This window comes from Canis lupus, chromosome 22 (genome assembly GCF_003254725.2).
Source record: "Canis lupus dingo isolate Sandy chromosome 22, ASM325472v2, whole genome shotgun sequence".
In the NCBI taxonomy this organism is placed as follows: Eukaryota; Metazoa; Chordata; class Mammalia; order Carnivora; family Canidae; genus Canis; species Canis lupus.
The window spans coordinates 61,067,452-61,083,855 of NC_064264.1; the positions used below are offsets into that span (position 1 = coordinate 61,067,452).

Sequence of the window (16,404 nt, forward strand, 5' to 3'; positions counted from 1 at the left end):
CCAAGCCTGGGCTCACAGTGATGAACACACAGCTCTCGGTGGCAGGGACCGGCAGCCTGGGCTCAGACCCCAGCACCTGTGCATGGCGCTGCGGGGGCTCTGCTCGCACCCGCACCTTCTGTTCCTTGCACATGCACATGTGCAGCGAGCGCTTTGGCGTTGCTGTCGAAGCTCCTGCCTCACCCTAGCAGTTGGCCCACAAAGGCGCAGTGGTGGGGAGAGGCACACCCTCGTGTCGGTGTTCTCCTCATTACCAGGGAGGTGGGTGCCTGTCACGCTGGCTGGTGCTTCGGCTCCTCTGCTGTGACGTGTCTGCTCACACGATTTAAGATGGCACCGGTGGCCTTTACGAGACCCTTTCCTGGCCACCATGCACGGTCCCGGGTCCCGGGACCCCCTTTGCCCAGATGCTGCCATCCTAACCTGGGGTCTTTACTCCGTACCAGCATGATGGAGGGATGTGACAGGGGCCTGTGGCCTGCATGTGTCCCTGGTTCATCCATTTGTGGGGAACTGAGTTTAAGCGTCTGCTGCCCTCTGGACACAGAGCAGGAGCCCAGTCGGGGTCGGGGCAGGTGGGAGGTCAGAGCCAAGTGTAGCCTCCCCACTCCTCTGCAGCCTGTGGCCTGTGGGCACCGACCAGAAGCCCTGGAGGGTTTTCCCGCTGGTCTGCCTGCTGGCCCTCAGGCTCTGGCACAGGGACCGAGGCCGGAGGGAGGTGGGAAGGAGGCGGTGCACGCAGAGGAGGGGCGGTGCTCCGGCCACGCAGATCCTTGGCTGCAGCAGTCGCAAAGGCAGGGCGGGCCCCCAGGAGCAGGCCCTCCCAGGATGCAGCCCTCGGTGCCCGGGCCCCTGGCCCTGCTGGATGCCACAGGTGAGTGGGGCGCCAGCACCCCGGTGGTGCCTGGAAGGCCATGGACTGCAGTCCTGGGCTGGGGTCATGGGCAGGGTCCGCTCGCCTTTCTGCAGCCCCGGGACTTCACCTGTAGGGCCCTTTGTCCTGACACAGTTGGCTCCTTGCACTCCCCCCACTCCATGTCTCCTGTTACCACGGACCCGGCCTCTGCCTCCCTTGTCCCAGCTTAGCCTGCAGACATTTCCAGACCTTGTTTGCACAGATGGTGGCTTCTCCCCACGGTTTGGGTGCAGCCGTGTTCCAGCCTCTACACCCTCTGGTGCCCTCGTTCCTGGAGCCCCGGGTGCCTTGACAGACACCGCCTTGGGCACACGGCCCGAAGGACATGGATGCACTGTCCTGAGCAGGCGGGGCAGGTTTGGGACGGGGCAGAGAGGCTGCTGCTCCCTGTCTGGGGGTCCCGCCAGGCGTGCATGTGCAGCCTCTCGGAGGCCTCTCTTGTTAAAAACCAGAGTTAATGGTATTTGGCTTTTAAATAATTAAAGAATCTGGCTTTTCCTTGAAAGAAACAGATGTGCGGCTCCCTTCTCTAAAGCACGGAGCTCTGGCACCTGTGACTTCGTCCTCCAGAGACGGATCACCTACTGGTGTCCTATGACTGCACTGGAATGACTGGTGGTTTACAAGGCAGTGTCGGGCGTCTTTCCTTCCGACGAGGAACTATAAACTAATAAACAACAGCTGGACTTGGGCTCTTATCTAAAAATACTAAACATTAGTGCAGCTGGGAACTCTGCACTCGGCGTCTCTGCGGCCAGCACCGGCATGCATCCTGTGGATAGTCGGGGAGCAGGAAACTGAGGCTGAGTCTCTGGTTTCTGCTCGGATTCCGGGGGCCGTCACTGTCCCTCTGTTTCGGGTGATCCCACGCGATGGAGCAAGCGCACTCTTCTCTCTGGGACTCGAGGCCCCACAAGCACTGCCTGGTCTTGGTGACACGTGTCTGCTCCTGGTTGCCCTTCGTCAGACGGGGCGAGGCTTCCAGAAGAGCTGTGGTGGCCAGAGGGCAGGGGCAGGGGCCGGGGGCTGAGTGCCTGCTGTTCTGGGCGGGAGGACGTACGTCCCATGGGAGATGCCGCTGGTAGCCTTCAGGGTTGCCCCTCAAACTCCTCTCCCCCGAGGGAGGGAAGCCAGTTTAGCACCTGTTAGGCCGTCTTAGCGCTCTCTCCACTCACGTTGCACGTTCACATGTGTCCTGACAGCAGCTGAGATGCGGGTGATGCAGCTGCTTGTCTCTGTCTCAACTGTCCAGCTTGGGAAATGGAGGTCACTGTACCCAAGAGGTCTGCCTGTCATCTGAGCTGGGCGTGGGGTCTGGTGGCAAACGGGGCACACGGCCCCCACTCTGCGGGCTTCTCCTTGCGGGGATGGAGACTACGAGGCCTTCTGAGCGGCAGCCGCCTGTGACAAACCTGACGGTAGATATTTTAGGTACCAGTCAAGGCACGTCACTGGTAGAACACCACGCTCAGCCCTGCGTGTGGACGGGATGGAGAGGACCTTCCTCCAGCACAGGACCCTTTGTCTGCAAAACCTGACCTAAAACTGCATGTGTTGGGGAAATTATGATCCTGCCTTCCCTTCTCGGGTTTACTTCTTGTTCCCTTATCTTATGCCCAGTCCTGTGTTCATAGTGTCTCAGGCCAGGGCCTTCTCCTCCGTCTCTGGGCAGTGCCTGCAGAGACCTCGCGGTGGGCGGCATTCGGCTTCCCAGCATCCTGTGGGGGCCACACCACGGCAGCTTCGCCCTCCAAGTGACCTCGGGCCCGTCATGGAAATTCGGACGGAGTGGCCGCATCTGCTTGTGCCCAGGCTTCAGAAGGAAAAAGGACAGAATGGGCTGCAGGGAGCATCCCACGATCCCTGAGGAGACATGTTTGGCCCTTGGCTCTGTGATCTGCGCGTCAGAGCGCGACCCTGGGACGTGCTGAGGGTGTTAGGCCAGGTGAGTGCCCCCGTGGCGCTGAGAGGCCCCGGGGGCTGTGCTCTGGCTGAGGGTGGGGGCAAGAGATGTGCTCCATACTAAGTGAGGAAAAATAGCAGAAGAAAAACCCTTTGCAGAGGAGGTCACCTGCACGAGTTTGCAGGGTGACTTGTTCTTCCGCGTGACTTCTGAGCATGTCAGGACCCCGTCGCGGGCACGGTAGCTGACCTGCCATGAGCTCAGCTGATGGGACTGCACAAATGCAAATTCACACACAAACTGTCGGGGGTGTGGACCTTGTGTGCAGCGACTGAGCCTGGACATTGCCGTCATGCGCCATTGTCTCTGCTGCTAAACACTCAGGATGTTGATTGAAGAAGTTTGGTGCAGAGAAGCACCCTCTTCTCTTATCCTGCACAGGAATCCAGATGGCTAAGCTCCAAGAACACAAAACCCAACAGCCCGGATGCACTCTTGCCTCCACCTCTGCTGTGTGGCTGCTGCCCATGAGGTGGGAGTGGGTGTCTCCAAGTGCAAATGGTCCCGGCCAATGAGGCCTCCCTGCCTTCCCTGAGACACACCACAGGGAAGGGAGTCAGGTCAATGGGAAACCCAGAAGTCAAAACTCGAGGGCTGGAGAGACCTTGGGAAGGTCTCCTGTCTGGCTGCTTTCCTGAGTTCTGTGACACCTGGAATCAGGTTTGTCCACAAGCACTCTGACGTCCCAAGTAGCAGATGAGGTCCAGAGACTTTGTTCTGCTACTAAAGTTTGGAGATAGACAGCCCAGGCTCTTTGTGCTCTGCCATTCTGTAAGTGTGGATTCCCTTATGGCCCAAAATGGCTGCTGGGGCTCCACCTTTATGCTCATATTCCAGGCAGCAGAAAGGACGAGAGAGAGAAAGGCAGAGGGACAGGCTTCTCTCAGAGATTTCCTGGAGGGCCTACTAGACATCCTTTGCTTTGATGGATGCTAATGGTCAGGCATGACCTCTGCTGTGTGGGTTGTCAGGATGAAGGCTTTGGGGAACTTGCAGACCAGGATGGGCATTGGTTTTGGGGGTGAGCTGTGGTGGTGCTGGTGTTCAGTGAGGATGTACTCTGTGGGCACAGTCTCAGGCACAAGAGATGGAGCAGGGAAAGACAGATCCCCAGCTGCCCTCATGGGCCCATCAGGTGGGGGGTCTGATATCGGGGCGGTGAACACTGGAGCGGAGCTCACTGGCTGCAGTGGGCCTGCAGGGGTGCGGCCAGAGGCTCCCACTTCCAACCAGCAGGGAGGCAGGTGCGGGGGAGGCTGTGCAGGTGCAGGCAGGTGGGGGTGCACGTGTCCTCCAGGAGAGGACGTCGAGGAGCCTGGTAGAAATTTTCCAGGGGGACTAGTGGGTGACCAGGGGGACTCTGACTTCCTGCCATGAGAAACAGGGTCCTGGGAAGATGGGGTCAGTCACGTGGGCCGCTTGGGTTACCTGCGGAAGGATCTTCCAGACCCTCCAGGCCCCAGAGAGGTGGGGCGAGGCAGGATGTGTGTTTGCTGAGACCCTGCTCTAAGCCCCATCCCTCTCTCACGGCTCCTCATTTGTCCTTCTTCTAGAAGGGTTTGCGAAGAGGAAGAAGACCTCCCTTTGGTTTGTGGGGTCTCTACTCGTGGTGTCTGTCTCCATCCTGACCGTCGGCCTGACTGCCACCACCAGGACAGAGAACGTGACCATGGGGGGCTACTACCCAGGAATCATTGTGAGTGCTGCTCCCCTTGGGTCTGGGCTCGGGTGGAGGGCAGGGCACAGGACCTTTTGCCAGTGGTTGTGGTCAGAAGAGGCTGAGCCCAGAGGTGCCTGTGTCTTCTCCCGGGCCTGTGGGTGTGCTGGTGGCCGCTTGGGCAGCCTCAGGCAGTGGCCTGCGTGAGCACAGGGCCTTGAAGGGCAGGGGAGCAGGCACAGCGCTGGAACCTTGAGATGGGGAAGGTGTGGGGGGGTGGGGATGCCCAAGCCAGGGAGGGTGCCCGGCCCGTGCAGGACAGACCCTGGACCGGACCACCCTGGGCCTCTGAACGGACCAGCCCAGCCAGGAGAACAGAGTGTGCCTTTAATAGAGTCCTGCAGAGGAGCCCCAGGGAGGTTCGGTTAATCAATTGCTCTCATGGGGGCAGCAGAAAAGCATGTCATCCACTCCTAATTTCAGATTTCAGGCAGTAATGCCACAGCTTAATTGGGGACAACCTACTCAGATCTGGCAAGAAGTGCCACCCAAATTCAGAGTTATCGAGGAGAGTGTCTGAATTGTGATTTCATGTCCACTGTTGTTAGCAATAGAATCTGCTGAGGGGCCCACATGGCACGAGGGGTCTGTGGAATCGGCTGTCATCCACTGTGACGCCCTTGAAATTGCTGTCATAAATGCTCAATCCAGACCTTCTTAAAATAAAGCTCATTTAATCACATTTTCTTACTGAAAGTGTTGTCAAGATTAGTAATAATATTGGTAACATTTAGGCAGCCCGGGTGGCTCAGGGTTTAGCGCCGCCTTCAGCCCAGGGTGTGATCCTGGAGACCCGGGATCGAATCCCACGTCGGGCTCCCTGCATGGAGCCTGCTTCTCCCTCTGCCTGTGTCTCTGCCTCTCTCTCTCTCTCTTCATCTCTATGAATAAATAAATAAAATCTTTAAAAAACAAAGTCACCTGCTTGGAGACCCGTGTCTGTGGACACGGTGTCAGAGTGGCCCCGGGAAGAGATGGGACGGAGCCAGTGGAACTCAACAGAGGCACTTCAGTGCCTTCGTGTCCGAGTGGGCCTCCGATGCCTTTGAACTGGGGAGCTGGACTATGATATTCTGCAGCTGCATGTGGAGGAAACGTTCGTCTTTCCTCCCTGAGGATTCCTGAAGTCTTGGTGAAAACGTCGCCTGCGCTCATGTGTCCGTCTCCACTGATACAGACGGAGGCTTCAGTAGCTGTAAGCGGGTCTGACCGTCCGTGCATTAGATCTGACACTGTCCCCTGAGCACCCACAGCAGCCGTCAGCGCCCCAAACTCAGACACAAGCCCGACGGGCAGGAGCCCACCTGCCACCTGCCACAAGCACCTGCCACCTGCTGCCTGTCGCCTGCTGCCTGTCGCCTGCCATCTGCTGAGAGCACCTGCCGCCTGCTGCCTGTCGCGAGTGGCCCAGTGCAGTTCCTCCTTGTTGGCCGCCAGTTCAGCCGATGGACATTCCTGGAGAAAGTCTCCCGCCAGGTGGACTCGCTCGGTGGAGGGACCCGCTGCCCTGCATCCCTCATCTTGACGCGAGCACGGCCAGGGCGTGTTCCTCCAACAGACTCCTCCCTCGGTCCGGGGGAAGGAGCCGAGGCTTTCTCAAGGATGGGAAGACCCCGTCCTCCCAGTGCCCGAGACTCCTTCCTGCTCTCCTCCGCTCCCCAGGGTTACCTGTCTGCCTGCTCACCTGAGTGGCATCGGCCACGTCTGTGGGCGACGACAACTCTTCTCCCGCGTGCCCTGGGTCCTGGTTTTCCAGTATGTCACCCTCACCTGGCGGCCAAAGCAGGACACAGCTGTGAGCACTCTGAGCTTCTGTGAGGGTGCGGAGGGCAGGGTCACATGATCAAGCGTCAAAGTACTTGAACACGGGCGTGGAGATGGGTCACGTTTTGGCAACTTCTACTCCAATCACCAGCTTTGATGGAGCTGGAGAAGCCCGCCCAGCGGTGTGAGCGTGTGTGCCACTGGGCGGTTAAGGTGGGGGAGCTGCCTGCGCTAACCTGAGTGCTTTCTCCCTTGTGTTTCCTTTGCCGCCAGCTGGGCTTCGGAGCTTTCTTAGGAATTATTGGCATCAACCTGGTGGAGAACAGAAGGCAGGTGGTAAGAACGTACATTGTTTCTTTCAAATGTGGGGCAGGAAGAGTGCTGCCCCTCAACAGAGTGTGTTGCGGCTCTGGCAGTGCTCCTAGGAAAGCCTTCCACCCGCACCCAGCAACGCAGGACCAGGGCCCAGTTTCCCAGGCTGTGCACTGCACAACTCTGGTCTCAAGGTTTAGTGGGTGCCCTTCCCAACTAGTCTAAGTGAGCGTTGCTTCTGGGATCATAGGGTGGATCCTACAGCCTCATGTGATAGTCCTGGCCGCCGAGGTCGAGGTGAAGGAAAGAAAGATTAGGGGGTGGGATGGGGGTTAGTAAGTGAAACGATGATATAGAGGCTCCCCCAGGCTGAGGAGAAAAGGGAGGTAGCTGGGACAGCAGGACCCGTGGCTCAGATGGGCTTTGTGGAGACATGTAGACACTGCCTGTCCACGGAGTCGGTTCTTGGGGTGAGTGCCGATCTGGACCAGAATTCCAAACACGGTATTTTTATTAACAATTTCATTTTGGCATCTGTTTGTTGCACGGTTTGGGGGATGGAGCTCCAAGAATGGTCAGTTTGTTCTTCCAGTCACTGAGGTGGCTCGTGTTCAGGGGTATTTGGGGCTATGTGGCCGTTTCTGACTCCTCTCCAATCTGGCCATCATGCTGACCTCCAGGTTCGCAGCCACCTGCCCCGGGGCTCACACTGCATGACGGGCGTGCAGGAGATGACCCCATGTGTCCTCTGTGTCCACAGCTGGGCTGTGCTGGCCACACTGAGCAAGCAGCCCCTGGGGCAGAACGAGCCTGGCTGAGTGAGGGGGGACGTCCTGGGATGGGTCTGGGGTTGGGGGGGCAGGTCAAGGAGGTATGGATTCTGGCAGAAACAAGTGTTTGTCCTAAGGACTGGGAGGGTGAGCGCCTACTCTGGGCTGCCGGCTGTGAGGAGGTGGACAGAGGGACCCAAGGCTTCTGCCACCATCCAGGCAGTGCTGGACCCCAGCCTCCTGGGAGGGCAGTGCTCAGCGCCCGCATGCCCCCTCCTCCCAGCGAATCTCTGGAAGAATTGTTGAGTTCTGTCCATGCTTAGCCACGTTCCAATGTGAGTGTCCCTGGGGAGGCCCCTGAGTTCAAGCTGCAGGGTGGGGAGGCACCAAGCTTGCAGAGTGGGGCTCGCGGCTGGGCTGCCTGAGGAGGGGCTGCAGCCCCCAGGACCCCGCAATCCATCCAGCAGAGGCAGTGGTGACCTGGGCCTGCAGAGGTCAGCCTCCTGATGGCTTTTCTATGCGACTTCCCCAGGGGCAGAGCTGGCTGTGAAGTGGGGGGCAGGTGTCAGGCTGGTGGTGAGCAGGCCAGCACCCTTGGGGTGGTGCTGACCGTCTGGTCCGCAGACACCTACTCTTTCCTCTCCTCCAAAAGCTTTGTTGAGGTATAATCCACCCTTTAAAGGTGTAAATTCAGTGACCTTTAGCATATACCGGGTATGTGAGGCCATTTGAGGACATTTCTGCCCTTTTGACCAGAAGCCTGTGTCATCAGCCACCAGGCCTGCATCCCTGTCTCCAGCCCTAGGCATCTGCTACTCAACTTTTGTGCGTGTCGACTCGTGTCCTGGCTTGTCACTCGGCATCACGCAGTCCAGGTTCACCCACGCTGTGGCCTGTGTTGGGACTTCATTGCCGAGTCACGTCCGGGCGTGTGGATGGGCCGCTCCCTGTGTATCCATCCATTAGCAGTGGTCACGGGGTCGTGGCCACCTCCGGCGTCTGTGCACAGGGCCACCGTCGGTGGTGGATGATACAGTCCCACAGACACGTTTTTGTGGCTCCGGCACGCAGACCAAGGTGGGACTCCCAGTCCTGCAGCAGTCATGGGAAGAAGTGCCAGCCCGTCTTCCAGAGCAGGGGTGCCATCCTCGTTCCCACCCCCGTGCTCGTGGACTCAGTGTCCCCAACCCTGCTGACACGTGTGCTCACCTGCCGTGGGCCGGACGTGGCTCTGACTGTTCCCTCGATGACTAGTGACCGCGGGCTTCTCTCATGGGCTCATTGGCCTTTCCACCTTTCCTGCAGACAGGGGTCCATTCAAATCCTCTGCTGATGTTTACGGTGGGTGAGTTGTCTTCCCGTTACTGACTCGTCCTTTACACGATCTAGACCAGCCCTTTGTCGGATGCAGGACTCCAGTTCTCTCTCCCATCTGTGGGCTCCCTTCCCCTTGCTTCCGTCCCCGGCTCTCTCCTTCTGTCCGTGCAGTGTCTCAACTCCTATTGCTTCGTAGCAAGTTTTGAAATCAGAACCCGAGTCTCCCTACCATGTTCCTCTTCCTCAGGATTGTTCTGATTCTCTGTCTTTGCGATTCCCTCTACATTTACGAATCAGCTTGAGGGCACCTGGGATTCTGATGGGGAGTTTGCTCAATCCCTGGATCAGCCGAGGGAGTGTCACAGGTTTGTCCTGACCCATGAATGTGGGATACTTTCCTAGGTTTTTTAGATCTACTTTTATTTCTCTCAATAATGTTTTGTTGTGTCAAGAGTCTTCAGGAGGCTGTTCTGTGCTTCTTTTGTTCCGTTTATTCCTAAGTATTTTATTCTTTTGGAGAATGTCATAAACAGAATTGTTTCCCCAACTTCATTTTTGGATCGTCCATTGCATGTGTATAAAAATACGATGGATTTTCCTCTGCTGGTCTTGTATCCTGTAGGTCTGTTGAGCACATTCTTCCGTTCTGGTGGTTTACAGTGGATTCCGTAGAATTCTCCATCCGAAAGATCATGTTACCTGCAGACAGAGATAGGTGTGCTTCTTCCTTTCCAATCTGGATGCTGGAGGTCTGTTTGGAGGCTGCGGTAAGAGGAAAGCAGTGTGGGGCCCAGCGAGCCCACAAGCTTCCCTGGGCACCAGACCAGAGCCTTCGACGGACTTGTCTGTGAACGTGAGCTGCCCCGTTGTCCTTGTTGGGAAGCTGTTCTCCAGGCTGACCTGTGGGAGGAATGTGTTCACGGACCTTTCACTTAATGCTGACGGAGACCGAAGCCCAGGTTCACCTAGGAGGGGTGTGACCTCGGAAACCTTACTCAACCCTTGGGACCTGGGTCTCCTTATTTCCAGGGCTGCTGGGAGCACCTGGGTGAGGACACCTGCCAGCGCTGGCCCAGAGCAGGTGCCCAGCGCTCTCTTCGGGACGTTTGTGTTGCTTCCCAAGTCAGGAACCAGCAGGCTGAGAAAACGCATTTCAAGTGCATCCGGACACGTAAGAAGGTCTTCTTCTTCTTCTTCCTTGATCTCCTTTTAATTTTCTCTGACAGAAAATTTAAACATATGCGAAAGTAGGCAGGGGAGGCGAATGAACCTCATGGCCAGTCGTATCCCCTCACCCCTGTTTCTTCCCTTCCCATATTATTCTGAAGCAAATAGCAGACATAGTGCCATTTCATCTGCAAATACTTTACTCTGCTAGAATTTACGGGTAGAATCTAATCGTTGTCAGTGGCTTCACCATTCTTTCTGCCCAGCTCTGTGCTAGTCTCCAGGGATTTCCTAGGAAGGCCCCGACATGAGTCAGCTTTTCATACTTTCTGTTAATGGTCAGTTAGTGCCTCCTCTCACCCAGACTGATGACAAACCATCGATGTCACTACCAGCTCTGCTGTCCAGACGGCCCCAGGGGTGGGGGCAGAGGCCTGCGGTGGTCGACTGTGGAACTACGATGTGGGGGGTGGGTCCGGAGAGCTTGGTGGGGGAGGGCGGTGACGTGAGCTAGCCCTGTGGACCTGGGCCCATGGCAGTGGGTGCCTGGGCGCCCTACCTGCCACTGCCGGGAGGGGCTGTCCCACTGCGGGTCCTGGGCCTCCTCTCTGCCCCCAGACGCAGACCTGCTGGTGTCTCCCCTGCACACCGCCAGGGTCACCATCTGGTCCTTTGTTGGGAGGTTGGGTGTTTTTCCATCATGTGAGTTTGTGAAAATCTGCTGTTCCTTCTTGAGTTGAAGTTGGTGGTTCATGCTTCTTGGGGATGGTTGGTTTCCAGGTCATGCTCATTGGTGCACGAGCTCATGGTACTTTCCTACTATCCCTTTAGTTTCTGTAAAGTTGGTAATAATGTTTCTAGGTTCATTTCTGATTTCAGGTATCTGGTTTTTCTTGCTTGTTCTCTCTCTTACTTCAGCTATAGATTTCACATTTCCGAACAACCAACTTCCAGGAACGTTGACTGATCTTATTTTTCTTTCTGAGTCTTCTCTCTGCATTAACCACCATTATTCCCTGTATTTCACTGCCTTCGGGTTTAGTCTGTTCTTTTTCCAGTTCATTTGGGCATCAGGCGGCCAACTGAAGGTCTGTCTGCTTTCTCAGTGCATGTTTACTGTGGTCAGATCCCTCCAGGCTTTGGCTGTGCCCCCAGCCAGGCTCCACTGTGCCTCCGTCTCGTTGCGGTCACCTCTACCTGTATATGGCCTCCCTGCTGACTTCCTCCTTGACCCATTGGTTGTTTCAGAGTGTGATGTTTGGATTTTCCGTCTTTCCACCCATGATTTTCTAGTTCCATCCTTGTGGTTGGGAAGAGGAAGGTACAGATGGTGGGAACATGGTTGGAAGACACACGAACTTCAGCCTGGGGTTGTAGGGGAGGCAGGGTGGGCTGCGTGGGGATGCACGCCATGGTGGGGCCTCGGGGCCTGCAGTGTCCCTGGCAGGAGGCTCCCAGTCACAGCCAGGGGCAGAGGGTACAAAGGGGATGAGGGACACCTGGAGACGAGGGAGCTGGGGATAGGGGACACCTGCTGAGGGATGGCCTAGGAATCCTGCCCCCCTGCTTTGGGGGTTGGGGCTGCCTGTGGGCTCCCTGGTGAGGGCCTGGTGATGTTCTCCTTGGCCCACAGTGTCCCTGCCAGCCTGGTCCACATGATGCTCCTGGGCTGTCTGACTAAGCCCCTCTACCCACACCAGGGGCCACCCTCCACCTGCCCCTTTGAAATAGTGCCCCCTCCACCAGTGCAGATTCTCTCCAGAACCCTGAGGCCTGACCACTATGCCTCTCCCATACCATCTCCAGGTGCCCCCTTCAGACCACCCCTGGCTGCTCCTGGCCCTACACTGGTCATCACTTGCCTGGGTCATTGTCCCCAGGAGCTAACTGCCCCCTCCCACCTGCTCCAGTCCATCCCCGCAGGCAGAGGGCTCCCAAGCTCCAGGGCAGGCCTTCCCAGACCCCTGCCCCCTACCCGAGAGCACCACCTTGCCCAGTCAGATCCCAACCCCCTTGGCAGCCCTGAGTCACTGAATGTGTCTAATGCCCCGGATGAGAGGCCTGACCCCCAAATGACAACCTTCCCAGCAGGTGCCAAGCTCACCCCACTCTTTGCTCTCATTCCTACATTATCAACTTGACTTTATCTATTGGTGTTTGGTTTTTAATCTGCCTTCCCTGTTGCAATGTAAACTCTGTGAGCCCAGGAGATCTGAAGGTGACCTTCCCCTCTTCCCAGAGAAGGGGCCCGGGCAGGGTGCTGAGGCCAGTTACCCCGTCCTTGTGGAACTGACAGCCTCCATGCACAGCCCATCTGTGCAGCCGCCCATGCAGTGTGGAGAGTGATGCTGGCACTGGGTTTTACTTTTCAAGGGTGGTGGGTGAAGGCAGGGCCAGCAGGAAGTCGATGAGAATGTTCAGATGAACAGTTTGGATGAGACCAAACCAGGGCATGCATGTAGCTCTGGAGAGCCTAGGGCTGGCAGGCAACGGCAAAGAATACAGTGCACATCCTGGGCTTCCTGTGAAGTTCTGGGTGAAATTGGGCAGAGGTGTAATAGGAAGTGTCTTGGCTGTCTGAGACTCCGGCCAGGCCACTGCTGGGGCAGAGCTGGTCGTGTGGCCAGCACGTGGAGCGTGGCCTTCTCTGGGGGCCACTGAGTCAGTGTGTGATGAGCTCGCTGAGGCAGCAGGTCCTGACAGCACTCTGCTTGGACGCACGAGTGAGGTAGGAGGCCGTCAGCGCGTCAGGGGTGGGGTCACTTCTGGCAGCTTCTCAGGCAAGTGGCCAGTGCTTGGAGGATGTCCCAGCTGACAGCTGAGCTGGGGGTGAGTGCACAATGCACAGAACAGGTGGACACTCACCTTCGACAGGGCCCGGTAGCCAGGTTGGCCACAGACCCCACCGGGCTCTAGGAGAGTGATCGCTGGGGACAGTCCAGGTCCTTGAGGACAGCAGGAGTGGCCCGAGGGATGGTTGGGGATGAGGGAGACAGATGTAGAAGACATAGAAGAGTTCCTGCCACGGGCTGTGAGGCCTGTCTGTGGCCCAGCCTGCCCGGGGCTCGAGAGCGTCACGGGCCAGTGTGAGCATGGCGTCTGGGATCAAGCAGGTGCTCAGGAGGCATCCGCTGGAGGAGTGGGCTCTCCCTCCTTGGATTTGTGTCAGAGAGTTTGCCTCCCTTCCCGAGATCACTAGCTGCTTGGGAGGCCTGGTGCTGGGGCACGGGGCTCCATCCCACACTCTTGAGATTGAGGGTGGCCAGCCCTCCCTGCAGTGGCAATAATGTCATAGCTGTTGGGACTAGGAGGACTCTGGGCTTGAAGGGGGTTCATTCATCTCGAGCCTGTTTCCCTTCAGCCCCTCTGGCCAGGGTTCTGCCCCAGGGGACCTGCTGGCACCCTGGCAGACAGTCTTTCCATGTGGGCCGTGAGGCTGTCCACAGAAGCAGGGGGCAGTGATGGGGCCTGACTGGCCTCTCCTCCCAGCTGATGCTGAATGAGGTGGTGCAGCCTCGGGCTTTGGGCCAGTAGGAGGGGGCTCGGCATTTCCTCCCCGGGAAGCTAGAGCTGGGCAAGGACCAGCCATGTCCCTCTGGGGGCCTCCCTGGTCAGCCTGGCAGGGGGGTAGCCCCCTGGTGCCATGGACCTCACAGGGCACCAGCTCTTGTCTGGGGGTGCCGGCAGGGCTGTGCTTCCTCCAGTGCACAGAGCAGGGGGTCCAGCGCAGCAGAGTCTGCAGGCTGGAGCTGCTGTACGGAAGAGTTGGTTTTAGAAGTGCCACGGTGAGGCTGGATGATTCTTCTTTCTTGTTTGGATGAACAACAGGCAGGGCTTTCCGCACGGCTCCCCCTGAGGCCTTAGATTCTCTCAGTTAATTCATCATAAAGTGTCAGAAATGTCAGACTGGGGGTAGAGCCGAGGACCTCTATTGGTTTTGCCACATTTGCCCATGGCACTAGAGAGGCAGGTCCAAGGAGGCTCATGCAAGGTGCTCATGCACCTGTCTCCAGATGGGGAACCCGAGGACCCGAGAGTCACTAGTGAGAGACCCCCAAGGACTTAGGCGAAGCCCTGATTTGCAATGTTGGGGGATTATTTCCACTGAGTGCTGGTGGGGCTGGGGTCTAGGATGAGCCAGGGTGCCAGCCCTTCTCTGCTCCTCGTTGTGGTGCTCCCGCCCATCCCTCCCCCTGCAGTGTCAAGCCAGGTGGCATCTCAGCAGCTCCTGGCTTCAGGGAATCAGTGAATAATTCAGGTTTCAAGGATAGGGAGGGAGCAGGCCTGGTGCAACAGCGACCGGTGAGCCTGATGCTGTCAGGAAGTGGCTCAAACACACTGCCCTGAGAGACCTGGGGAATCAGCCGGCTGGCATGAGCACATGTCCAAGGCTAGAGACCTGGAGAGCTGCTCACGAGCATGTGTCCTGACCACAGCCTGCTGCTCACAAAGGTGCATCCTTCTAAGTGGCTTTATGCAGATCCTGGACCCGGTATGTAAACACACATGATGGGTCCTCCCTGCCTGAGAAGATTATGGACACAAAGCTGTGGCTGTGTTTTTTTTTTTTTTTTAATAAATTTATTTTTAGTTGGAGTTCACTTTGCCAACATATAGAATAACACCCAGTGCTCATCCCATCAAGTGTCCCCCTCAGTGCCCGTCACCCAGTCACCCCCACCCCCCACCCACCTCCCCTTCCACCACCCCTAGTTCGTTTCCCAGAGTTAGGAGTCTTCATGTTCTGTCTCCCTTTCTGATATTTCCCACTCATTTTTTCTCCTTTCCCCTTTATTCCCTTTCACTATTTTTTATATTCCCCCAATGAATGAGAACATATAATGTTTGTCCTTCTCCGACTGACTTACTTCACTCAGCATAATACCCTCTAGGTCCATCCACGTCGAAGCAAATGGTGAGTATTTGTCGTTTCTAATGGCTGAGTAATATTCCATTGTATACATAGACCACATCTTCTTTATCCATCATCTTTCATGGACACCGAGGCTCCTTCCACAGTTTGGCTACCGTGGACATTGCTGCTAGAAACATCGGGGTGCAGGTGTCCCTCCGTTTCATTGCATCTCTATCTTTGGGGTAAATCCCCAGCAGTGCAATTGCTGGGTCGTAGGGCAGGTCTATTTTTAACTCTTTGAGGAACCTCCACACAGTTTTCCAGAGTGGCTGCACCAGTTCACATTCCCACCAACAGTGCAAGAGGATTCCCCTTTCTCCACATCCTCTCCAACATTTGTGGTTTCCTGCCTTGTTAGTTTTCCCCATTCTCACTGGTGTGAGGTGGGATCTCATTGAGGTTATGATTTGTATTTCCCTGATGGCAAGTGATGCGGAGCATTTTCTCATGTGCGTGTTGGCCATGTCTGTGTCTTCCTCTGTGAGATTTCTCTTCATGTCTTTTGTGTGGCTGTGGTTTTGACGGTGTTAATACTTGGGGGATCTCAGGGGTTGACACAGGGGACTTCTTTGTATTATTTTTGCTTCTTTTTTGGTAAATTTAAAATTATTTCACAAAATTTGTTTTAAGGATTTAAAGAAATGGCCAACAAACCTAAGAAAAGGTTCTTAATAGAAATCTAGCTGGAAATACTGTGAGCCTGTTTTGTGCATCAGATGGCAGTGTCTAAACGATTAATAATAGGAAGTATCGTTTGGGTATAAGGACACGGGTGCCAGAGAGCTGGGGTGCAAACTGGTGAAGCCTCTTATGGGACCTTGTGGCTTCTCTGCTGCTAAAATCAGTGACCCAAATGTGTCCCATCTGTGCACTCCTGGGTTTGTCCTGTGGAGATTCCCCCACAGAAACCAGAGCTGTAGGGTGATGGGCACTGGGGGTTATTCTGTATGTTAGTAAATTGAACACCAATAAAAAATAAATAAATAAAATAAAAAAATAAAAATATTACAAGAGTAAAAAAAAAAAAAAAAAAAGAAACCAGAGCTGTAGACACAATGTATTAGGGTCTTCGCTGCAGAGTTTGTAATAGTGAGAAATTGCAGACCGTTCAATAGTCAGTTTGTTCATGAGCAACGTGTGGAGGAGCCGGCGCCAGAAGCTCCCCGTCTGCCATGTGGACAACCTGCAAGAAGGCAGCCCTCCCAGGAGGGGAGTGTCGGGCAGGGCAGGGGCAGGACAGGCCACGAGCGCCGGGAGCAGGGGCTGTGGGCGGTTTGTCCTGGAGAACAGGTGTCGGGAGCGTGTAACGCCCACTCGCTTCTCTGCCCTCTGCCCCAGCTGTTCGCGGCCATCGTGTTCATCAGCTTTGGCGTGGTGGCGGCCTTCTGCTGCGCCATCGTGGACGGCGTGTTTGCAGCTCGGCACATAGTGAGTTCTCCTCATTTTGTTCTCCATCGCTGTCGGGGGTTTAGAAACATCTACAAAAACAAAAGTTCATCTGGCAGGACTCGGCTCATAGACCTTCCTGGTTCCTCTCTCCACTTGTTTGCCAGATGCTGTTTC

The 16,404-nt window shown here is 56.2% G+C and overlaps 1 protein-coding gene across 3 annotated transcripts in view; it reads left to right on the forward strand.

Annotated features, from left to right (window-relative positions):
* Nucleotides 1–420: 420 nt before the first annotated feature.
* TMEM255B (transmembrane protein 255B) overlaps nucleotides 421–16,404 on the forward strand; it is a 34,494-nt gene continuing 18,510 nt past the window's right edge. The window contains exons 1-4 of one of the 3 annotated variants that reach the window (XM_025441352.3): nucleotides 421–874; nucleotides 4,433–4,575; nucleotides 6,634–6,696; nucleotides 16,180–16,269. In XM_025441352.3, the coding sequence (XP_025297137.2) occupies nucleotides 448–874; nucleotides 4,433–4,575; nucleotides 6,634–6,696; nucleotides 16,180–16,269 (723 nt within the window). In that variant the 5' untranslated portion in view covers nucleotides 421–447. The remainder of the gene's footprint in view (nucleotides 875–4,432; nucleotides 4,576–6,633; nucleotides 6,697–16,179; nucleotides 16,270–16,404) is intronic. The other 2 variants (XM_035704619.2, XM_025441351.3) reach the window with 2 other exon arrangements.